The 23993-nt window shown below is 42.1% G+C and overlaps 4 protein-coding genes across 4 annotated transcripts in view; 3 read left to right on the forward strand and 1 right to left on the reverse strand.

The window, feature by feature from the left end:
* Positions 1-3783, forward strand: part of aldh1l1 (aldehyde dehydrogenase 1 family, member L1) — a 29217-nt gene extending 25434 nt beyond the window's left edge. The window contains exon 23 of the mRNA XM_085272866.1: positions 3356-3783. Within this exon, the coding sequence (XP_085128992.1) occupies positions 3356-3411 (56 nt within the window). The 3' untranslated portion in view covers positions 3412-3783. The remainder of the gene's footprint in view (positions 1-3355) is intronic.
* A 2365-nt stretch (positions 3784-6148) lies between these two features.
* Positions 6149-9578, reverse strand: LOC146573617 (uncharacterized). Its single transcript, XM_085272868.1, has 2 exons — positions 9313-9578; positions 6149-8012 (listed from the first exon to the last, which is right to left on the reverse strand). The coding sequence occupies exons 1-2, from the start codon at positions 9515-9517 to the stop codon at positions 7078-7080; spliced, it is 1140 nt and encodes a 379-aa protein (XP_085128994.1). The 5' UTR covers positions 9518-9578; the 3' UTR covers positions 6149-7077.
* Positions 9579-11000: 1422 nt separating this feature from the next.
* On the forward strand, positions 11001-13684 carry fam217bb (family with sequence similarity 217 member Bb). The gene is made up of 4 exons (XM_085275498.1): positions 11001-11225; positions 11483-11567; positions 11903-11970; positions 12045-13684. Exons 1-4 carry the CDS (start codon positions 11113-11115, stop codon positions 13363-13365), a joined length of 1587 nt encoding a protein of 528 aa, XP_085131624.1. The 5' UTR covers positions 11001-11112; the 3' UTR covers positions 13366-13684.
* Positions 13685-15655: 1971 nt separating this feature from the next.
* pdrg1 (p53 and DNA-damage regulated 1) lies at positions 15656-18802 on the forward strand. The gene is made up of 5 exons (XM_085275499.1): positions 15656-15858; positions 16314-16389; positions 16546-16620; positions 16713-16793; positions 18194-18802. The coding sequence occupies exons 1-5, from the start codon at positions 15775-15777 to the stop codon at positions 18274-18276; spliced, it is 399 nt and encodes a 132-aa protein (XP_085131625.1). The 5' UTR covers positions 15656-15774; the 3' UTR covers positions 18277-18802.
* Positions 18803-23993: the final 5191 nt, after the last annotated feature.

Genomic DNA, 23993 nt, shown 5'->3' on the forward strand with positions numbered 1-23993 from the left:
GGAAGCAAGAGGAATGAGCTGAGTTATCTGACTGTTTTGTTTCGCTTAATGCGCCTTATGTATGAAAATTCAATTCAATTTTATTTATATGGCGCCAAATCACAACAACATTCGCCTCAAGGCGCTTTATATTGTAAGATAGACCCTACAATAATACAGGGTGGGCCATTTATATGGATACACCGTAATAAAATGGGAATGGTTGATGATATTAAAGTCCTGTTTGTGGCACATTAGTATATGTGAGGAGGCAAACTTGGATACAACTTTTGTTTTTTCAATAGGAAGAGGACCATGTGACACATCAAACTTATTGGTAATGTCACAAGAAAAACAATGGTGTGCTTGGTTTCAACGTAACTTTATTCTTTAATGAGTTATTTACAAGTTTCTGACCACTTATAAAATGTGTTCAATGTGCTGCCCATTGTGTTGGATTGTCAATGCAACCCTCTTCTCCCACTCTTCACACACTGATAGCAACACCGCAGGAGAAATGCCAGCACAGGCATCCAGTATCTGTAGTTTCAGGTGCTGCACATCTCGTATCTTCACACCATAGACCAGGGGTGTCAAACTCAAATACACAGTGGGCCAAAATTCAAAACTAGAACAAGGTCGCGGGCTAACAATAATATTTATTGAAAAATATCTTCCTCCAGATTTAAGAATGAATCTCTTCTTATGGACTCAAACAAGTTTTGCTGAGAAACTGAATGTGGAACAAGCAAAGCTTAATACTAAACAATGTATATATTAGCTGTATAATACCAGTTGGCCAGCTCTAATAGTAATTTGGTATGGCTTCGCGGGCCAAATGTAATTAGGCTGCGGGCCAAATTTGGCCCGCGGGCCAGAGTTTGACACCTATGCCATAGACAATTGCCTTCAGATAACCCCAAAGATAAAAGTCTAAGGGGGTCAGATCGGGAGACCTTGGGGGCCATTCAACTGGCCCACGACGACCAATCCACTTTCCAGGAAACTGTTCATCTAGGAATGCTCGGACCTGGCACCCATAATGTGGTGGTGCACCATCTTGCTGGAAGAACTCAGGGAACGTGCCAGCTTCAGTGCATAAAGAGGGAAACACATCATCATGCAGCAATTTCAAATATCCAGTGGCCTTGAGGTTTCCATTGATGAAGAATGGACCCACTATCGTTGTGCCCCATATACCACACCAAACCATCACTTTTATTGTTCCAACAGTCTTGGAGGGATCCATCCAATGTGGGTTAGTGTCAGACCAACAGCGGTGGTTTTGTTTGTTAACTTCACCATTCACATAAAAGTTTGCCTCATCACTGAACAAAATCTTCTGCGTGAACTGAGGGTCCTGTGCCAATTTTTGTTTTGCCCATTCTGCAAATTCTGTGCGCCGATCTGGGTCATCCTCGCTAAGATGCTGCAGTAGCTGGAGTTTGTAAGGGTGCCATTTAGCTAATATCTGCCGAAGGGATGTTCGACTAATGCCACTCTCCAGTGACATGCGGCGAGTGCTATGCTGTGGGCTCTTGCTGAATGAAGCTAGGACAGCCACTAATGTTTCATTAGTGAGTTTTCTTGCGTCCACGTTTTGGCAAATCCAACACTTTCATGAAACTTAGCAAGCAGTTTGCTAACTGTAGCATGGGAGATGGGTGGTCTCATAGGGTGTCTTGCATTGAAATCTGCTGCAATGACCCGGTTACTGCGTTCACCAGATATCAACACAATTTCGATCCGTTCCTCACGTGTTAACCTCTTCGACATGTCAATGGCTGTGAACAAAGAGAAACTTGTAAATAACTCATGAAAGAATAAAGTTACGTTGAAACCAAACACACCATTGTTTTTCTTGTGACATTACCAATAAGTTTGATGTGTCACATGGCCCTCTTCCTAATGAAAAAACAAAAGTTGTATCCAAGATGGCCGACTTCTAAATGGCCACCATGGTCACCACCCATCTTGAGGAGTTTGCCCCCTCACATATACTAATGTGCCACAAAGAGGACTTTAATATCACCAACCATTCCCATGTTATTACGGTGTATCCATATAAATGGCCCACCCTGTACATTCAGAGAAAAACCCAACAATCATATGACCCCCTATGAGCAGCACTTTGGTGACAGTGGGAAGGAAAAACTCCCTTTTAACAGGAAGAAACCTCCGGCAGAACCAGGCTCAGGGAGGGGCGGGGCCATCTGCTGCAGTTGGGGTGAGAGAAGGAAGACAAGAGACATGCTGTGGAAGAGAGACAGAGGTTAATAACAAGTACGATTCAGTGCAGAGAGGTCTATTAACACACAGTGAGTGAGAAAGGTGACTGAAAAGGAAAAACTCAATGCATCATGGGAATGCCCCGGCAGCCTACGTCTATTGCAGAATAACTAAGGGAGGATTCAGGATCACCTGGTCCAGCCCTAACTATATGCTTTAGCAAAAAGGAAAGTTTGAAGCTGAATCTTGAAAGTAGAGATAGTGTCTGTCTCCTGAATCCAAACTGGAAGCTGGTTCCACAGAAGAGGGGCCTGAAAACTGAAGGCTCTGCCTCCCATTCTACTTTTAAATACTCTAGGAACAACAAGTAGGCCTGCAGAGCGAGAGCGAAGTGCTCTAATAGGGTGATATGGTACTACAAGGTCATTAAGATAAGATGGGGCCTGATTATTTAAGACCTTGTATGTGAGGAGCAGGATTTTGAATTCAGTTCTGGATTTAACAGGAAGCCAATGAAGGGAAGCCAAAACAGGAGAAATATGCTCTCTCTTTCTAGTTCCTGTCAGGACTCTTGCTGCAGCATTTTGGATTAACTGAAGGCTTTTCAGGGAGTTTTTTGGACATCCTGATAATAATGAATTACAGTCGTCCAGCCTAGAAGTAATAAATGCATGAACTAGTTTTGGTAATGGTATGGTAATAGAAAGAGGCTGTTATTTCTGATTCCATTCAAACTGCCATTTTTTCATCTTCTCCCATTTGTTCCATAAAAGTTACAACATTATGCTGTATTGCCATCATAGACCATATATAAAAGCTGGACATTGTGATGTCATCCATTGGGTTTGAGCTTCACATACTAAAGACACCATATTAGCACAGTAGGGTGGAGTGCAATGTTATCAGCGTATACCACCATGCTTAGTTAGCTAGCCGCATCCACAAACTCCGTGTCTGTAACACACAGACACAAATCAGTACTCAGTAAGACAGTAGATAGTACTACTAATGTTTTAGTAGTACTAACTAATCATTCACATCCATAGTCTTCACTGGTATCTGCTTTGAGCCAGTGCACTCAACCCTGTGGTGACCAATAGGTGACTGGTGCTTGTGCTTACTATCAGTATCTTTGTCTCTCCACCAGGACAAGACGCTCTCAACGAATACCTGAAGACAAAGACAGTGACCATTGAGTATTAGGTGATATCACAGGAGAAACAAGAGGGCAGACTCAGGTAGACATGTGGACATTGCTAGAGAAACACACTGCGATACCAGGATGTTGGCATTAAAAGTGTACGTGCCTTAATATGCTAACTGATAAGTATGTCTAACATGTTGAATAATCAGTAACAGAGCCTTGAGCCACGCTGTAATGAGGATTGTTCTGATCTACACAAATGGTGAATGCTAGCTGGTAGCTCAGTGAGTGGACTGTGATTTAACTAAAAAGGTTTTTATTTTAATACATCTTTAATTTCTAATATGGCTTACATTAGGTCAGAAAAGTCTTGCAATGTAACATTTCCAATAACAATTATTGGTTACGAATTAAAACTGCTGCACAACCAACATCTGCAGATTGATGTAATTCTTCTGTGTTCAGTCTTTTTTTTTTTTTTTAAATATAACAAATGTAACGTCTGGATTTTGAGGAACCTTAGGCACATTACATTTATTTTGATTAATGCACTGTACATGATTGTCTACAGAAAACATGTCATTTTATTCAGCAACATCTTACATGCATTTTAATGCCTGAAAAGCACATATACACTTTCCTTCAACAAAATACATCATTAGATGTTTATTTAAAGGATCTCATTCACTCAAACAGCATCCCTGCATCATCTTAAACCATTTAATTACATTTAAATATGGTGTTTTGATGGCGTTATGGAAAGAGGCGGTTGGGATTAGGGCTATCGTTTGTTAGAAAAAGATAATTTTTGTAGTTTTTCCTCCTTATACCACCATGGTGGATTTTAAATCAATCAATATCGGATTTTGATTTAATAACAGACATTTAACAATGATGGATTACCTGTGTTTTTCATAGTCCCCCATTTTTAGAGGCAAAACTAACTTAGGTGAGGTTAGGTCACTTCCCCCGATACTCTGTCACAAATGAGGAAAACATATAAGTTGATTCAAGGTGTTGAATTTGGATTTCATAGATTTTCATTATAATTTTAGTTCAAAGATGTGGTTTAAGAAACTTCACATCTAACAAACTTAAGAACACTCTTGATGAGGTAGGTGTGTCACTGTCGAGGTGATCAATGAAAACACAGAGCGTTTACCACAAAGTGCTAAAAGAACCAGCTCTCTATTGTGTGATGATGGGACTGCTGATAGAAGTAGTAGCTGACAGGATGCACTTTGAAGTGTACAGGGCTACAATCTGTGCTCAGATTCAGCCAAATGCTGCAAAACTGATTGTGTCACAGTGCAAATTGATAATGACCCAAAGTGTATCACTAAAGCCACGCTAGAATTTCTTATTAGTAATGCCTGACTACTTGTCAATTCTCTAATTACTTCTGGGCCTCAAAAAATCGGGGACTATGAATAAGAAAAGAAAGAAAGAAAATAAAAGGCTGTAATTCTTAAACAGTTAATGCAATACTTTTGTTAAACCCCTTGTTTTAAAGCTAAACGTCTGCACTTCAATCACATATTCTGACTTAAACAGCTGTGTATATCAGCAAAACTACAAAAACGGTGTATGCCCCCCAAAAACTATGGACCCAACTCTGACCACTAACTGTGGTGAAAGGGGAGCATGCAATTAAGTATGATAATGTTTTTATTACATGAAACGTTATATGTGGGAAAACCTGTAGAATATGGAAATCTACGCTACAGCAAATTAAGGTGCATTTGTGTCCTTATTTTATAGCAGTATAAGTCAAATGTAACTGCAAGTTTAACTGATTACAGTACTTTGAGAGGGATCTTCAAACTGACAGAAGTAACTCACAACAGACAGATGACAGCTTTGCTCAGGTTCTTATACAGGCTCAGGTTTAAGAAGATTCTTAGATCTTTACTTCATGTTATTAATGCTTATTTTCTGTACAGCACTTTGTTCCTGTGCTGGGTATTTTAAAGTGCTTTATAAATAAAATTGGATTGGACTGATATCATTTTTTCAAACAAATGCTGTTTACAATGCAAACATTTTAGCGATTGCCCATGTTCCATTCAGTCAATCATTGGACACACTTATACCTCATATACTGAGAGAAAAAGCATTGAGGTAGGAGCTACCACAGAGTTCAAAGAACTGCACTCATCCTCAGCTACACGAAAACATTTGAATTCTTCCAACAGCAACATTGAAGACTTTCCTACAGTCCATAAGAACCTACAGGCGAGAAGCAGGGCTCACACAGACGGTAAACGATCGCTTCCGTGACTTTGGGGGCTTCTCCTTAACGCGCTCTCGGAATAGAGCTCTGGAAGACCCAACCAAAGCCCTATTCTGGGAAGCATGTTTAGCAAAATCTGAGTTTAGAAATAAAGTGAGTTGGTTAAATTTGATGTCAATAACTCTGGGCTTCTCATTCCAGAAGAGCTGACCAGTTAGTTCAATACAACTGTGAGTATGTTCAGGATGGGATTGAGCACATTTATGAGTACAGAAAGAAAACCATCATCAGAGGAGCTCTGACACCAAGATTCTCCAAGAAAGCACAGCCTCACTTCGAATCCAGTGGACTGAGGAATATCACCGTGTCAGTGTGGATCACGATGGCTATGTTAAGAAGCAGGAGGGGAGAAGAAAATAAAATATATGTATCTCACAAAATTGAGTACACCCTCACATTTCTGTAAATATTTCATGGGACAACACTGAAGATATGACACTTTGATACAATGTAAAGTGGTCAGTGTACAGCTTGTACAACAGTGTGAATTTGCTTTTACCTCAAAATAACTCAACATACAGCCATTAACGTCTAAACCGCTGGCAACAAAAGTGAGTACCAGCATTGCTGCAGAGGGCGTCAAAGGTCAGCCTGACAGTGGCTCAGACACACGCCACACACTGCATCACATGGCTGTCGTCCCAGAAGGACGCCTCGTCTAAAGATAATGCACAAGAAAGCCCGCAAACAGTTAGCTGAAGACAAGCAGACTAAGGACATGGATTACCTGTGGTCTGATGAGACCAGTGGTTGCAACACAAAATATTGACACTTTGGGCACAGTTTGGACATTTTCACTTAGGGGTGTACTCACTTTTGTTGCCAGCAGTTTAGACGTTAATGGATGTATGTTGAGTTATTTAGAGGTGACAGCAAATTCACACTGTTGTACAAGCTGTACACTGACTACTTTACATTGTATCAAAGTGTCATAACTTCAGTGTTGTCCCATGAAAAGATATATCTACATCTATGGATAGATATATCCATGTGTATAAAAACAGAAAAACCCTTGGATTTATAGTGAGGAAATAACCCTCGTGACTGACTCAGAACTGAAGTCGACTCTGGAACAGAAACTCAGGGTTAAATAACTCAGAGCTGTTAGCTCAACTGAGATGTCTGACCATACAGACAGGTATGAATACATCCAGGCAGCAGCAGACTCGCTTATTTTTAATATTTATGAAATGTGGGGTTTGGGTTTTTTTTAGTACTGTTGGAAGTCGTAGTAGTAAAGGAGGTGAAAATGGGATTAACTGCCTAGCCCTTGCAATCTACAACAAGCATTTTGAAAATGCACTTTGCTCTATTAATACACACACTCACCATCTCTTTTTTCACACTTAACCAAAAGGAAAAAAATTTATAATAGCAAACAAGTTAAACTCAGAAGTACTAGACCAAAGCTCATCCCGGTGGACTGAGTTTTTCACGTCTTTGTGTGGATCTGCGTGTGTCTCAGCATGTCCTTCTTGTATGCAAATGGTCTTGAGCAGATGCCACAGCGGTAAGGTTTCTCTCCCGTATGCTTTCTCATGTGAGTAATTAGATTACTTCTCTGTCTGAATCCTTTCTCGCACACTCCACATGTGTACGGCCTCTCCACTGTGTGGATCCTCATGTGCACTCTCAAACACTCGCCTCGTGCGAATCTCCTGCCGCACTCCTTGCAGCAGTGAGGCTTCTGACCCGTGTGGATCAGCATGTGCCTTTTTAAATGGGTCTTTGTGGTGAATGTTTTGCCACAGACGTGACACAGATTGTCCTCCTTGTGTGTTTCTATGTGCTGCAGCGCACAGTCTCCGTGTGTTTTCAGGTGAATCATCAATGAATTCCTGTGGCAGAAAGATTCTCCACAGAGCTTACAACAGAAAGGACTTGTCCTTTTCTTATTGCTTAAGCTGGAACTCTTCTGCTTCTGCTTTGCCTTTGTTTTTGGCTGCACTGTCTTTGAATTGGATGCTCTGCTCTCCATCCTTTCATTATCACAGGCATCATTTTCAGCCCCACTATCTGAGGAGATGGGCTGGCAGAAATCCGATCCTCCACATCCATCTGCTTCCTGCTTAATTTTTCTAGACTCTGTTGAGGCATGGGGGAAAAGCACTACTCCCTGTGTGCTTGCCACACTTTGGCTCTGAAAGCATGAGGAGGGGGACCCTGCGCTCTGCTCAGATTTGAAACAAGCCACAGCTTCACAGTGTAACAGATCCTGCAGCTGGCCTTTGTCTCCTCTCGGCCAGTGTTCCTGATTTACCAGAAAGTCTGCTCTCAGTGTGTCCTGCTTCACCAACAGCTGACTGGCCTGAGCATATGTTGTCTGTGTGGAGACCTCTGCTTCGGATACACTCACCTGTTGGGAGCCTGCAGACATGACAGGGAAAGATATGACACTGGCAAACATTTACAAAAGGCTTACTGTTTAAAGTGATAGACATGGAAGCTTGTGGTAAATGTTTTAATTCATGGCTAAATATATCATTTTACTTACAAAACTTGCAATGTTGACAAGTGCTTAGGATGCACAGCATATGTCCATATCATAGTCCAACGTGTCCCATACACTTGCGAGCATGTCTGGAGTGACTGCTGTTGTTATGCTACCTACCAGTAACCCATGAAGCTGGTAGGCAGCAGAACAATCACGTGTTAGAAAGAATCCACTCTTTACAACAGTGCGTGTTTGAACTGTAAATGGCTGCAGACTTAAAGCCTTTCTAGCTCTTCAGACTACCAAGAATCTCCACACACATCTGTAATATGTCAAGTCTTTTTGTTCATCTGAAGTCACATTTATCCAATTTTAAGACCTGCTAAGTATTATTTTTATTATTTCCCTGGTACGTAAACGTTTTTCCAAACATATCTTATAACAGCTTTCTTTACAAGCCTTCTTTCTCTATTGCTGCTGTCCTTCAATCACAAATCAGACCCTTTAACCCATCTCCACCGACTCCACCCTGCCTGCACTCTCTTCTTCACCTCCCTTGTGAACTCTGTTTTGTATAGTTGACCCACATATTTAAACTTATCCATCTTCACTACAGCTATTGCTTGCACCTTCACTTTTCCACCCATCTCATTCTCTTTTACACACGGTGTTGCTTCTGTTGACTCTTACTCCTTTCCTCTCCAAAGCACACCTCCACCTGTGAACATCAACGTCCAGAGAGACTCCTCGCTGAGCTCATATGTCAAACTGTCCATCACCACTGAAAACAAGAAGGCCAATCTATGATGTAATGTCCCCTCAAAAAGAAATCTAACCAAACCTTATAGGAACTAAGTTATTTATTTTAACTTCTGTAAAGCCCCTAATACAGAGTCATAAATGCTTAAATAAATATATAGATAATTGCCTAAATTAAAATATGTTTACATTACAGCCTTTATGAAATTTGATATACAAATGAGGTTTATTTAATAGAGAACACCATGAACGCCTAAATATGTATTTGTGTCACTCTCTACTCTTCTGAACCTAAAACGGTGCATTTAACCGCTGCATGGGAAAAACGCTGTTTCTTATTTGGTTCGTCCGCCTTAAGAGAATCAGCTCTGTGACTGCAGTCTATGCTGACTGTAGTCCCAGGCTACACGCACATTAAAACGGGTCTGATGGCTGACAGCAGCCTGCTTATCTGCATGGTGATAATAGACCAACCTGCCGGGAACACCTCCTCCTCCTCCGCTTTCAGAGCCTCGGCTAGCGTTAGCAGCTCGTTGGGCTTCACATCTTCTGACTGGGACACAAAAGCTTTGTCAGTGTGAAACTCTAATATGGTTCTCTCCACGGCGCCGAAGATTTCCTCCGCTGCTGCTGTCAGACGCTCATTCACGAAGAGTCTGAGCTGCTGTAACTTGGACATTTTGGAGGACAAGAAGACGCGCTGGTCCCTGCGAAGAAGCGAAGTCTTCTTCTCCTCTCGTAGACGGCGGCAGCCGCAGTAGCCGCTGTGGGGAGCTGCTGCCCTCTTCTGTGTAGTTGTTAAAAGCTTTATTTTGGAACAGGTGTTGTGCCAAAGTAGTTACCCCCGTCAAAAATTGTTTGACGGGGGTAACTACTTTGGCACAACACCGGCAATACTTGCAAAACAATGAGTAAATATACAGTAAATATTAAACAATTCCACGAGGAAAATAGTCGATACCAACTAAGTATCTGAGCTAAATATATATTTTTTTAGTATTTACTAAAGTACATGTAACATGATGGACTAATGTCACCTCCATGTTTGTTGTGGGAAGTTGCACTGGTGGTTTTGTGTGTCACATTTGCTGTGATGGGGTTGGATTAATTGAAGGCAGGTGTATTTGAGTTCACTGATACTCTAGTCTACTTATAGTCCACACTACAAACACTGCTGTGACGTTTGTCTCTCTGTGCAGGTGTGTCATCAAGATGACTTGATTTAAATGTGTTATGATGGATAGTTTGCTGCTCTGTGAATTGTATAATGAAGATGTGGTGACATCTTGTCTCTGTGCAGGCCTGGGCCTGCTGCAGTCTAAAGGCAGCGTTGGGTTGCTGAGGCTGGAGTGATTACTGGCCTTCTACTTACAGGGTGGTGAGACTTGGGGGACAACTGCTGATAAAGTGTTTGACACGTAAAGTCCAACTGACTTGACGCATCGCTGTCTATGGCCTTATATTATTATTATTTTTTTTTAATCTCTTTTGCAAGTGGGAAACTGAACTGTGTTATCCTTCCAATTTTTGATCATTGCACTAATAAATTATCTTTTAGAATTTTATTGGTTGTCATCTTTTTCCACGGCCGAGACGGTTGGTCAGACCTAGAACCTCTGTGTGCGTTACATACATTTAATTTATTCTCTTGGATAAACTGTCTAATATAAACTCAGTAACCGGATAGCAGGTATCTGGTATGAACTGAGTATATTTTACATTTAGTTTAGCATATTTTATTTTTTTGTATCTTCATACACTAAGTTTTCAAGGAAGTCACAGAAGAAACAGTCAAATGCTCTGATCCAGGTTCCTGCACATCCCCCAATACATTTATTGATGTGTATTATTTATTGTTTAGCTCTCTGGTGTGTGCATTGGGTCCTCTCTCTTGTGAATCATTGAACTAACTGATTGTCCTCAGTATAAACCAAAGGTGTCAAATTCATTCCAGGTAATGTAGAGCACATTTCATGTCGAGTGGGTCGGACTGGTAAAGCTGTCGATCAGCTCACTACATTTAGTTTATTTTAAATACACGGAGGCATTTAAGCTGCCGGTACATGTATGAACCACTCAGCACATTAACCGTGCGTGCTCCGTCTGTGAGCCCCACTGCCCTCCGCTGGGCGGCAGGTGAATCGCACACAGGGATCCATACCTAAACACAGTTGTGTTTGGTTCATTTCAGCCCATTACTCATTATGATCACAGCACCGTGTTTCGCGTGAACAGCTCACTCGCCCATTTCATTGGTGCCCGCTGGAAGCTGGGATGGGCACCATTCTGCAGGAGCAAGTGGCACAGCGGTGTGCCGAGAGGGTTTCCAGCAGGGAGAGGAAATGGAAGAAGGATCTGTGGAGCATCGCCGGGCCTAATGTGGGCAGGTACCGCCAGATATGCTTATTATTGGGGTTACACGGTGGTAACGGATGAAGACATGGCTGCTGTTTGTTGCCGTGTCCTCGGCGGCGCCACAGACGCTGGATGTCGGTGGTGTGTGACTGCACTTAGATGTGTAAATGCTCACTGTGTACGTGTGTGAACAAAGAAGAGCGCCATGTCTGCCCTGTGCTGCTGTTTCTACATTTCATGTGTTTCATCGGTCACATTTAACTCGGAAGATTTGTTTGTTTCTCTCAAGTAACATAATGGGAAGGCGGCAGTCTCAGAGGAAGCCCACACCGCCGCAGCACGCGTTCCCAAGTCAGGAAACTAACAGCGAGAAAGTGAGTGAACGGGCTCGGATCACTGTATCACACACAAGATCAGTCAAATTAGCTGGTGTTCCAGTTCTGTTTTAAATGATGGTACATTAAATAGTGACTGCTTTCATACAAGATACAGAGCTGCTGTTAAAGTAACACCTACACGTTTGCAGTGAGCGTTGTTTACATCTCGCTATTTTTTCCTTTATTCCACATAATGACACATTTCTGTGGCACAATAGTGCACTATTTATATCAGGCAAAATGTCAACAAGTCTCAATTTATTAACATGGTAATAACATTACCACGACCATGTTTAAGTGATAAGTTGAACATAATGTGTCTGTAATTGCAGAGGCTGCAACAAAGAAGAAAGCACAAGTCTAACAACTCCTCAGCTAAACGCAATACTTCTCAACACAGGTGAGGTTTGTGCAAAGTTTGTGTTGTTCGCTGCTGTCTCAGTGCTGAGATAATAGCTTTGCTTTGCCTTGCAGCGCTCACAGATCCTCAGAGTCAAAGGCTCTTCCAGTGTCCCCCACAGAGGGCAGGATGGAGCCAAAGGTGCTGCCGGTCACTAAGCGCTCCAGCCACAGACAGCACAAGCATGCGGGGAGCAGAAACGGCAAACACACAGCAGCTGTCTCCTACCACTGCACGTGTGGTTGCAGCACTGAGCAGCTGGAAAGACACTCGCCAGAACTGGAGGTCAGACGCCTGAGTCGCCATGGAGAAGATGACAGCGACACCGATTTGTCTGAGTCAGAGAGACTTTCTGTGTCAGCCTGCAGTCGTGCTCCTCCTCGGCTCGAGCTCAGGCCAGAGGTCATCGAGGCCGAGGACTGCTCCTCTCGCAGCCACAGATCCAATTTGCAGGGCCATGGAGGTTTTGACTTCCCAGACTTCCTCCCTCCACCTTTTAATTCGTGGAGCCTGAGTCAGCTGGCTGTTTTCTACAACATGGAAGGCCGAGGTACCCCCCGGCCCAGGCCTGTGGGCCCTTTGGAAAGGTATCTGGAGAAGCTGCTGCAGCTGGAGTGGCGTCAGATCCAGACCGTCCAGGAGGAGAGCGGGAAGTCGGCAGTATCAGAAGTGATATCCAGCTGTCACAGGTCCCCTGCTGCCGCCACATCACGTCTCAGCTCTCCCAAGTGCATCCTCCAGTGTCAGCGTGCCTTCCCCCTCACTTTCCTCTCCTCCCTGGCTAGTCACTCCGCCCTCCTCTCCGGCTGCGCCTGCACTCTCTGCCGGATCCGCTGCTCCCGCTGTAGTGTGCCATGCTGTTGCTCGACTTACAGCCACAACCGCCAGTCCAGGCCGAGTGCTCCGCTAGAGCCCAAAATACTCCCGAAAAGGAGCTACAGCGAGAGCCGGGTGCACTCCTCAGACAGGGGCTCACAAGCCCAAAGGTTCAGCAGCCCTGTGCGGACCAACAGCCACCTGAGGAGAATGCAGGCATCAGGAAACATCCGCAACCCTGTCCAAGGTGCCGCCACCAGCCTTCAACACACTGCCAGCGACTGTAATGAGGTTGCCTGGAAGGGGGATGTGTGGGACTACAGGATGGGCGGGTTTCGGAGGAGGAGCGGCTCAGAGCAGAGGAGAGGTGGAGGAGACAGGAAACAGAACGGATGGGAGAAAAAACGGAGCGGCTCTGAGTGTAGAAAAGGAGGAGCTGAGAGGAGGAGAGCGGCTAACCTCAAAGAACAGGAAATAAAACCTGACGCTGTCACTGCAATAATAGACAATTTACCAGGATCCAAATATTCTCCTATACAGAGGCCAAGCAGGCCCAAACAGGTGGAGTTTGTCACATAACAGCAGGTGTAGTGATGAATGTGTAATCTGAATGTTACATACTGTCATCACCTTAAAGTTTTATTATGAATGTACAGTCAGCAATACTGTTCATTTGTTAATGTGATATTATTTCTCTGTGCTGTGGGGGATGTTTACACAGATATGGAAGAGAGCCGCTGGATGTCCAAGTTTGATAAGTTTGTGCTTTATTTAAAAGAACCCAGATAGCATCGTGTACTGTATGTGATCATATGATATGATTTTCAGCAATTCAGGTTTATTAGTCTTTTGAATGAAGCAGCAAACATCACCAAAATTTATTAAAGAATACCAAACAGTCTTGTGAAGATGGTGTATGATGCTGAGCGGGGAGAAAAGGTGAATACTGGACTCGCAGGCTTACTTGTAGGTGGTGAGCGTGGGGTACAAGAGGTGTGTGATCGAGTGATGGTCCAACCTTATGTTTCCAGGAAACTGAGGGTGAGGGTGGGCAGGAGGGTGAGAGCGGAAAAAGGTTTAGTTTCCGAGAGGAAGGTAGCGATGTAGTGAGAATTGAGCCGCAGGTCACTTAAGCAGTGTTGTGGTGGAGAAACTGAAAACAGTTAAATCAAGGTTAGTACAGAACAGACATAAAGTTACAACGCAGTGAGGCTGGGTTACCTCCATGAGGTAGCTGATAAAATCGCAGAGAGTGCATGACTCCGCTGGCCTTAAGTATTACCTCGCTGACTGGATGGCAGGTGAGCAGAACAGGTAAGGAACCAAGGCTCCGCCCACAAAACACCAGCCACTCAGTCAGATCATGACAGGGACTTCTTCTAATCTGGATCAGACTAAAGGATAAACTGATCAGATTGAATAACGCCTATGAAAGAAAGTGACACAAATGTGTGTTCAGATCATTAAACATCAAATGAAAAAACACAAGTCTGGCCATAACGTGGGAACAGAAGCAGATATTTTGAAGATGAGTCACTTTTGGTGCAACACGGAATCGGTAACGCCTATAGACTGTACAGAAAAGATGGAGCTAACTTGCTCTGGATGTGAAAGGCTTACAGTTGTATGGATGTTAAACGTTATTGCCTTGCACAAAAGGTAACGTGCACAAATCATTTTTGTTCTTAGCATCAATTTGAATCAATCTAAATCAACATGCTTGGCTTGCTGCTGCAGTCTGCATACTTCTACATTTCCCCATATGAGGAAACATGTACCTCAAGGTGAAGTGGAGAAAACAGTAAGAGCCTGCAACACTAAAAAGGAAGCGAGCAGAGGAAAGTCTGACTGATGAAAGAGATATTTGTGCCTGATGAGGAAGGCACATTTCCAAAGCGTTCCCTGATGATGGTTAAAAATAAGGTGAGCTGAAATACTTAAAAAACTTAGACTTAAAAACAACTTTTTCCACTGAGACAGTCGCTGTGGATTAAGAAAAAAAAAGGAAGAAAGGTCAGTCTCGCTAGTTTCGTTGGCCTTGAGGTTGAAAAAAGTTATCTCAGGTCTCTCTAACTTTGTTTCATGAGTGGCTACTTAAAACTGAACTGGATAGGACTCATGGCAAACTCTTCACAACTTTCAAGTGAGTAAGAGTTAAGAATGACACTGGCTGACATATGACCTGGCAATAAATATGGAAGAGAGCCTGGAATGACTGGAAGCAACCAGCTGTCAGCCTCAAAGTGATGCGAGATGAGCGAATCAATTCCAGACGGCTTGAATCAAGCCAAAGACTATGTCTGTCTGTTATGCACAGTCTGAGGTGACCACATATTAAATCTCCTCAAAGTTATTAATACAGATACGAGCTCTTTGTCCCTCTGTTTGAAATGCAGTGAATCCCCTCTCCCTCTCTAGTCTGCGCTTATGGACAGGGAGATTTTTGTGTTTCGTACAGTTCAAGTTATTCTGCAGCAGAGTAACAATGGTAATAGTGGTTTATAGTTCTGCTGTATCCTGTGAGGCAACTTATCTACTTACTGAGAGAAAAAAATACAAATGCAAAGCCCAGAGTCTACAGGGGTGGCTCCAAAACTGACCAACAGACAGAGAAATGTACTCAAAAGTGTTTCTAAATTTAGTGTTTAAATATTGCTGTTTATTGGTCCCCCTGCAGCTTTAGAGAGTATACGCGTGAGATGATTTTACCAAGCAGGTAAAGAAGTACAAAGAGGCGAAATCATCATCAAATCAAATCATTTCTCGCATTGCACAAGTACAGTTACTGAAATCAACTCTTCCACATAACATTTCTACACATGAGATGTGCTGCAGAACGAGCCACGTCTTTCAACTGAAACGTAGAAATGAACGTTCTCGTGAAACGGCTGGAAATGACAGAAACATTTGCGGCCAGTTTCCGAGCGGTCCTTGTAGTGTTCAGCTGTTGTTTCACACCGGACATATTTTGGAAGCGGCACTGCAACCATGGACGAGGTGTCCCAGCGTGTTTTGGAGTATTTGACAGAAGTCGAAGAGGCAGCTGAAGATGTTCTCACCACTAAACAGCAGGTAAGTAAATACTGAGCTGAGGACGTTCACACGGGAGGATCGTTATGTACGTTATAGAGGTATGCTAACGTAGCCAGTGACGTTAGCTGCTAAGCTAGCTAGCTAAGTTGTCAGCTCATGGATGAGAGAAAAACACATTTTTGTAATATATAATACATATATATGTGTGTGTGTGTGAGAGAGAGAGGGAGATTTTAATAATATAAAATACTATATAATATAAAAATGTGTGGACATTTTTCACAGATACAGCTTTTTAGTCAAATTATGAAGCTGCTATTTACAATGAAAGATTTTGTATTCTTTGTATTTGTATTATATTTTGAATTCCGTATCAAAGCAAAATAGAAGTACATTCACTGGTGCTCTCATTGTTTTATCCATCTGTGTTTGTTTGTGTGTGTGTGTGTGTGTGTGTGTGTGTTGCTAACTAATGCCGTCTGTTGTTCTTCTAGATTGTGGACCTGGACACAAAGAGAAACAGGAACAGGGAGGCACTCAATGCCCTGAAACATGATGTGGCAGATTCAGGTGAGCATCCTCTCCCAGCAGCTGTGCCACTAAAAGAGTCAAACAAGAGAAGCTGTTAAAAACACAAAACCTCACAGTGATAGGAAAGCCAGGTGTAAAGTTTATTCTATGTGTGTTTATGCAATGAATGACATAAAACACTGCTCACATTTGCAGAGAAAGTCAAGGTTTGCTTGGGAAGCATGTTTATCAAATTCCCCAAATCCAAGACAAGAGAAATGATTCAGAAAGGTAAAACATTTCTAAGTCATTGATTCTTACATGTGCAATTTTATTAAGAACACATCACCCTAAACTCTTTTGATCTTTGTTGTGGTGTGTAGACCAGGAGCAGCTGGACAAAGAGATAAATGATCTTCGCAAAGGGCTGAAAGCAAAAGTGAATCGTCTCAATGAGATGCAAGGTAAGTAAGCTATGCTCTTACTATAATACATAATACTTATTAACAGTTAAACTGTTTAGCTGCAAAATGTTCATCCAGTTATTTCTTTTTAGTACCACTTAGATTTCCAGCCTTTTGTTGCCCCACCTGATTTTTTTAAGATGTGTTGCTGCCATCAATTTCAAAATGAGCTAATATCTTTCATGAAACAGTAAAATGTCTCAGTCTAAACATTTGACTCTGACACTCTGACCAGATGTTTCTAATTTTAATAATATTCCACACACAAAGGAAAGCAGTATTAGTTTGTTTAATTTTCACCTTGAAGGACATCCTGGTAACCCCTCCCCCAATAAACCCCCCAAACTCACGAGTATTATTAGTTAAATGTGAAGAATATATGAAGAAAATCACTTTCATTCTGGTTGTATAGAAAAATAGAGGCCTCAGAAGCTCTTACTAGTCAGTACCCAGGAGGAAACAATCCAGAAAGTCTATTTGAAAGATAGATTTGATCACAAACTGCGATTGGGAAAGAACCAAACATTGCACACGATAAAGTTCAATCGATAAATTAGATTTATGAGGGTCCCTGCATCACAGCCTCATAAAATGCTAAACGGTTTTGGAAGGTGTGCAGTATGTTTGGGATCCTTCACAACCCCTAACAATCAAACCAGATCTGAACACAGAGACACTGTGCTGCATTTAATCCTTACATACTGGTCATATTTTCATACCTAGTCTGGTCTGGTCCAGAATATCTTCATAATGAGCGTCTACACCAAATTTTGAACTACAGATTGTTTTTGGAAGTATAAATAGCTACTAATGTGTTTTAGGAAAATCCATCAACAGAATGACATTTAGGTTTTTCACTGCTGTCAAACATCTAAATGGCTCAGATTTGGGTTAAAGTCATAGGTTTGAAGCAGCCATAAGTCAGTGTAGTAAATAGCAGGATGTGTGGAAAGTCTGAATATATAATGACATTTTTAAGTGTTTTATGTGGAGTCTGCTGTCTGTAAAAAAATAATTCCATGACATCTGGAATATTCCTGCAGCCTCCATAGCAAAAATGTCTTGTCTGGTCTCCAGTAACTTATTTGTACAGGAAGTGCAGTGTTATCTGATGGAGGTTTCATTGCTTTACATCATTAAACTCGCAGAATTTCTCCCAGTGGTTCTGTTGTTGGAAGCAGGAGAGGAAACTGAGTCCAATCTGCCTTCAGTCAGATACCTTTAGATTAGGAGGAATAAGCATAATGACTCAGTCATTATTCCTGTGGGAAGTCCTTCATATTATTATTGGGAAAAGTCCTCAGTCACAGTGATCTCTATTGTTCTGTTCCTACGACTACATTTATTTTAAGTCAGTCTTATATGATCTCTTAACCTTTTTTTATGTCTTACTGTTGCAGGAAAACCTGAGCTGAGAGGCTACAGTCTTTCTCCTCTGTCCACTGATGAAATCAGAGCTATTAACAGCCTTTTAAAGAGATGACTGGAATTCAACAAATCACTGCATCTGGGGACAAATGCCACATGCTGACATGTTGACTGCAGCACTCAGTTGTTCAGATGGGAGCACAATGTGCCAGAGCTTCAAGCCAAACCATCATCGACATGAGAACTGATCGCATTTTAAATGTGGGAGTAGCTAATGTGGAAACCAATACAACTCCCATTCTGTCTAATGGCTAGCAAGAGCTAACCTCACTGATTGAAAAGAGAATTTCAGTTGTATTGAAGTTTTTATCTGTGACCTCGGTTAACACTTTCCAGATGAATTTATGGTTTCAGTTTTTAGTTTTAACCTTTTTCTTTTCAACTATAACATGATTTTTTTTTGTAAATTGAGTGAAGAGAACAGTTTACCCTTTATTGTTTGATCGCTCAGTTCGAGGAGTCGCAACAAGCATTTGAGAACTAGTAGTTGATGTCACCACAGACAACTTTTATATACAGTATTTGGCTGTGATGTATATAATCCATCCTTCGAGCTAATAAAAGCTGGTAACATACACCCAGGCTTTGTGTTATTCCCCTTATTGCATAAATAATTCAGTATCAGCTTAAGAATTCACTTGCTATCATGGACAATGAAAGGATTTCATCTGGGTCTTCCCAAGTCCACTTCACTATAACACTTAATGTCTAAACACAAGCAGAAAGCACCAGATCTGAAATCTTAGCTCAGGTCTCGGGTCCTGAGGAGGCCGTGGATCCATAATGTCTGTCTTGTTAGAATTCATCTCCTTATTCACACTGGACTTATGAAGATCTCTTTCTTATGCATTTTCAGGGTAGTTTAGTTTAAATGATTGTGGTCAAAGTCAACAGCTTAATGGAATAACAAATTCAGAGTAATAGGCTCATGTTGACACATCGAGAAGCATTCAGCAGTTTCTTTTTTGGGGGGTAATAGTTCATAATACAGCCTGGGACAAAAGGGCATTTGAAATTACAGTGTAATTATATCTACCCTAAAATACTAGGCACATTAAAATAAGGGGGTAACAAGTCAGGGTTTTTTTTTTAAAGGAAATACAGAAATTACTATAAATTAGAGTACTGTATCCGGTCTTTAAATGATGACGTGATGAACCCTGCTTCTGGGCCATAACGACTCTGCTTTTGTTAAGGTTGTCACTGTCGGCCTCTCTCGGTTTTTATTACCGCTAACCATTTTAAAGCTCAGTTTTTAAAACCTTATAATGTAACTACAGCCCAGTCCGTGCAACAGTACATTAATGACTAACCTCGTATTGTGGATGGATTATCTCAGTTGTTCTCCTGACTGAAGTTTGGTCCGTTTACAGCTTCCTGCCATGCGATTGCATTTGTCCCTAACCATCGGGAACCCTCACGTTAACTTTTATCAAGTGGGAAAAAGTTAGTGTTCATCCTCCAGCTTCACTATACCAGCTAGCCCAACTTCAGTAACCCTACAAACGTCACTGCTGTTTAGTTTTCTGTCTTCTTTTATGTTGGAAGCAATAACAGAGCTGTACGTTTAATTTTTTAAGAAATCTCTCAGTCAGAACATGGTGGTTTATCATTAGATGGAAACTAGCGAGCTAACTTCCTGTTAACTTCTAACTCTGTTAAATTGAATAAATTCTGTTTTCATGGATGCCTGGATGCTAAACTTAATTGTTACACCTGGTAAAGCAGCAACGCTGATCGTGATGCTGCAGTGATCGTGTGACTTTAGGACCTGAAGCTGAGTTTGGGCCCAGGCACAGCTAATGACGTCAGACTTAAAGACCTGATAGGTGATTTTAAGTAGTGAACAGATTTCACCTATCGCTGGTTATTTTTAGAACATAACACCCGCGATAAACGAGGGAACTCTATACAAATACTGAGAAATTTCAATCCCTTCTCTCTTTTGCTCTGAGGCGCAAGGGAAAAATATCGACAAGTCGATGAACATCATCTACAGATATATTCGGTAAATGCCCAAGACATCTTGAGAAATTGCCACTTGATTCGTCCATTTGGTTGACTTTTTTTGGAAAACCCGACCGTAAACAAGACGTGAATATCACACCGGAAACGAAGCACACTATAGGAGTTTCCCTACCGGAAGTAGCATATGCCAAGGTGCACATAGTCTATTGTAACCTACATTGTAGGAGAGAGAAATATTGTGGAAGAGACATAAAGTGAGTAAAAAACACAATAAATGCATTTAGAATATATTTAGAACTACAAATTAAATTTCGTTTTAGCAATTGGTGGTTTTTTAATGTCACAATTCCAACCCACCTCCTTTTTCTAGGCTTGGTACCAGCAAAAGTGACCCGAAAAAGGCACTCTGGCAGAGTTACTTTTTGTGTGTGTGTTTTTAGACATCCTGGTGAACTTCTATCGTTGCACCATCGAGAGCATCCTGACCAACTGTATAACAGTCTGGTACGGGAACTGCTCTGCCTCGGACCGGAAGGCGTTGCAGAGGGTCGTGAAAACTGCCCAGCGCATCGCCGGAGCACCACTTCCTGCCATAAAAGATATCTACAGGAAGCGGTGTCTGAAAAGGGCTGGGAAAATCATCAAAGACCCCAGTCACCCATCACATGGACTCTTCACCCTCCTGCCCTCTGGGAGGCGCCACAGGAGCCTCCGGACTAAGACCACCAGGTACCGGAACAGCTTCTTCCCCACAGCTGTCAGACTCCTGAACTCTGCCTCCTGACATCTGACCCACGTTAAACTCATGGACTGAACATACACACACCCACAATGGACAACTGTACCCTCAAACACAATAATAACATGGAGTGAACCACCACTCACAACCACCAGCACTTTATATAGCCTCTGTAGAAACTATCTACACCCTCACTTATCTTAACTGCACTACTGTATAGCTCTGTGTAAATAATCATTCTGTACATTCAATAATCTTTAATCCTACAACTGTTTACAACTTGCATAGTTCCCATTTCTGTATAGCTGTATATCCCAGATTCTGTAAAGTTATTTCATTTCATATTCTGTATAGTTTTTCATATTTATATCCTGTTCATAGCCTGCACATAGCTTGTACTCACTACAGCCTGTACATACTTAGTTATAGAATATTCACAACATACTTCATACCGTGTACATTATAACATACCATAATAGACCCATTTCTGTAATATACTTACATATCTATACTATTGCTAATATATATTGTAATATACCTATATCACTAAAGCACTTCTGGATGGATGCAAACTGCATTTCGTTGCCCTGTACCTGTGCATGTGCAATGACAATAAAGTTGAATTCTATTCTATTCTATTTAAGTAGTTTTAAACCTTGTGATTCACAAAAAGTAAGAGTAAAAGAAGATCTGATTGTGCTACAGTCAGGGCAGGAGCAGCGGCTTCGCTCATGCACGATTCATTTGCAGTTTTGGAGGCGTAGGGGGTCAACATCTCCTGCTCTGACAGCAGCTGGGGGCGACTGCTGCGTGATGACAATCCGTCGCCTGTGAGCGCTTTGGCACAGGCGAGGTGCCCACGGCAGCACCCGCTGCTTGTTGAGAGTAAGAGTGATACGTGCTCTCACGTGGTCCTAAGTCTTCCTAATAACACCACCAAAAGTCGCCAGATTTGTCGCTAGTCACTTTTTAGAAAAAAAAGTCGCTAACGGGGTCTGAAAACTCTCTAAATATAGCAACAAAGTTGCTAAGTTGGCAACACTGGGTTAGTGGTGTTTCTAAATTACCCATAGATGTGAATGTTTGTCTATCTCTATTAGCCCACAGGGCTATCTCTGTTAGCCCTGTGTCAGACTGGTGACCTGACTCTCACCCTTTAGTAGCAGCCCTGAGTTATGCAGTACTTGAAATTACTTAAACAGTACTTAAAATTATTTACAGAATAATTTATGGCTCCATGTCCCATGTGCTAGTCTTGCTAGTCTTGGTAGCCAGGGATCGGTCCGCCAGGGCCTCCACTCCTGGCCGCCCGGCACACATTGCACAATGCGCCTCCTGCGGGTGGTGGGCCTGCAGAAAAATGGCCCATGTCCCTTTTTCGGGTGTGCCTGGCCAGGCCTTATGGACTAAGGCCCGGCCACCAGTCGCTCGCTTTCGGGCACCCTCCCCGGGCCTGGCTTCGGGCGTGACCCGGTAACCCTATCCTGGGAAGGGTGAACTGTTCTCTTGGTGTTCTACTCATACGGGTCTTCTGAATTGCTCTTTGTCTGGTCCCTCAGCATTCCCTTAGAGGTAGGGAGAGAAGTTCAGCCATCTGGGAAGGGGTCAGAGTAGAGCCGCTGCTCCTCCACATTGAAAGGAGCCAGTTGAGGTGGTTCGGGTATCTAACAAGGATGCCTCCTGGGCGCCTCCAGGGTGAGGTGTTCTAGGCATGTCCCACTGGGAGGAGGCCCCGGGGCAGACCTAGGACACGCTGGAGAGATTATATCTATCGACAGGCCTGGGAAGCTGGAGGAGGTGGAGAGGGAGAGGGAATTATTTCTTTCTTTCCTGTTAAATTCAGACTTGCTGCCCCTTTTTCTGTGTGCCTACATTATAGTATTTGTAGAGAAATATAATTATGTTGTAATTTCAAATAAAATACCATGGAATTCCATGTAATTACAGGGTAATTACACCCTTTATCTGTATTGTACAATTTTAACTCCTAACTGCTGGTGCTTTTTGATGGTGCACCTCGAGGTGGTGCTGTGGACCGCAGTAGCTGAAAAACAAAATCTCTAGAAATTTATAATGAAGTATTTTTTGGGTAAGAACTGTTTATTAGCCTTAGCCATCTTTGCCTTCTGAAAATGTCTAAAAGCCTTACAGAGCAACACACATAAATGGAGAAATGAGCAAATACATCCATGATGTCAATAAATCTGTAGTTGGTTAACAGCAAAACAGGAAGTTTAAACTGTGATGGATGTTTACAGCTTACAGTTTGGATTGTAGTGTTTATTTGGAAAAGAAACTTTGTGCCTGCGCACTGCATCCTGGGTCACTCGGGCTATAATTAAAGATCGTACAGTATGACTCATCTGAAGAGAGTTTAGATGTATTGAAAAAACACACATATACACAGCAGCTGTACAAACCTGCAGACCAGCCAAAACATATCCAGACAGATATACAAATACATTTATTAAAAGAATAATAATCAAGAGAAGGAGATGTTAATGCTTGTGTGAAGGCTTTAGAGACAGACAGTGAATATGGGCTCTGTCACTGCTTCTGATTAATTTTTTCCCAATAAGTAAAACCTGAGAGTTTGACACACGTCTCCTATAAACAGCAGCAGCAGCACCATCAATCGTAGCTGCATGTCACAGTGAGAGCTGCTGTTTACTGGAGAAGAGCATCGGTGCAGTGAGAGTTGGGCTTCCTAATGCATGTTTGTGTATGGAGGCCGAGGCCTGCACACGATAAAAATCACAATACATAATAATTCTGAATATGTGTGACACACAGTGATTAAATAGTAAACTTGAGTATGTACTTTCAAACTTGTATCCTTTTTTTCTTTAAATGGTTTAAGCATAAGCTTAATTTAGTAACAGAACAGTCACTAAACATCAAACCTTAAAAGAACTATATTTATGCTGTGGGAAAAAATCAATCGAAATAAATTCTTAATAGGAATTAAAATGATCAACATAAAAAATGCTGTTCAGAAGTTTAGTATTTTTAACTGGGAATGGGTCAGAGCACCTGAGCATGGTCGCAGCAAAGATGTATTTCAC

Source organism: Mchenga conophoros, linkage group LG5, assembly GCF_057382185.1.
Source record: "Mchenga conophoros isolate Kocher_MC1m ecotype Shallow Benthic linkage group LG5, M_conophoros_male_GT1.1, whole genome shotgun sequence".
NCBI classification, from domain to species: Eukaryota; Metazoa; Chordata; class Actinopteri; order Cichliformes; family Cichlidae; genus Mchenga; species Mchenga conophoros.

What these genes read in the sequence shown, in the direction of transcription:
- LOC146573617 (XM_085272868.1), bottom strand. Translation starts at nt 9,517, where the DNA reads ATGTCCAAGTTACAGCAGCTCAGACTCTTCGTGAATGAGCGTCTGACA. An exon ending in GGAGGAGGTGTTCCCGGCAG is followed by an intron (nt 8,013 to 9,312) that starts GTTGGTCTATTA and finishes TCATGTCTGCAG; the next exon opens with GCTCCCAACAGGTGAGTGTA.
- pdrg1 (XM_085275499.1), top strand. Translation starts at nt 15,775, where the DNA reads ATGGACGAGGTGTCCCAGCGTGTTTTGGAGTATTTGACAGAAGTCGAA. An exon ending in ACATGATGTGGCAGATTCAG is followed by an intron (nt 16,390 to 16,545) that starts GTGAGCATCCTC and finishes TCACATTTGCAG; the next exon opens with AGAAAGTCAAGGTTTGCTTG. An exon ending in TCGTCTCAATGAGATGCAAG is followed by an intron (nt 16,794 to 18,193) that starts GTAAGTAAGCTA and finishes TTACTGTTGCAG; the next exon opens with GAAAACCTGAGCTGAGAGGC.
- fam217bb (XM_085275498.1), top strand. Translation starts at nt 11,113, where the DNA reads ATGGGCACCATTCTGCAGGAGCAAGTGGCACAGCGGTGTGCCGAGAGG. An exon ending in AGGAAACTAACAGCGAGAAA is followed by an intron (nt 11,568 to 11,902) that starts GTGAGTGAACGG and finishes CTGTAATTGCAG; the next exon opens with AGGCTGCAACAAAGAAGAAA. An exon ending in CGCAATACTTCTCAACACAG is followed by an intron (nt 11,971 to 12,044) that starts GTGAGGTTTGTG and finishes TTTGCCTTGCAG; the next exon opens with CGCTCACAGATCCTCAGAGT.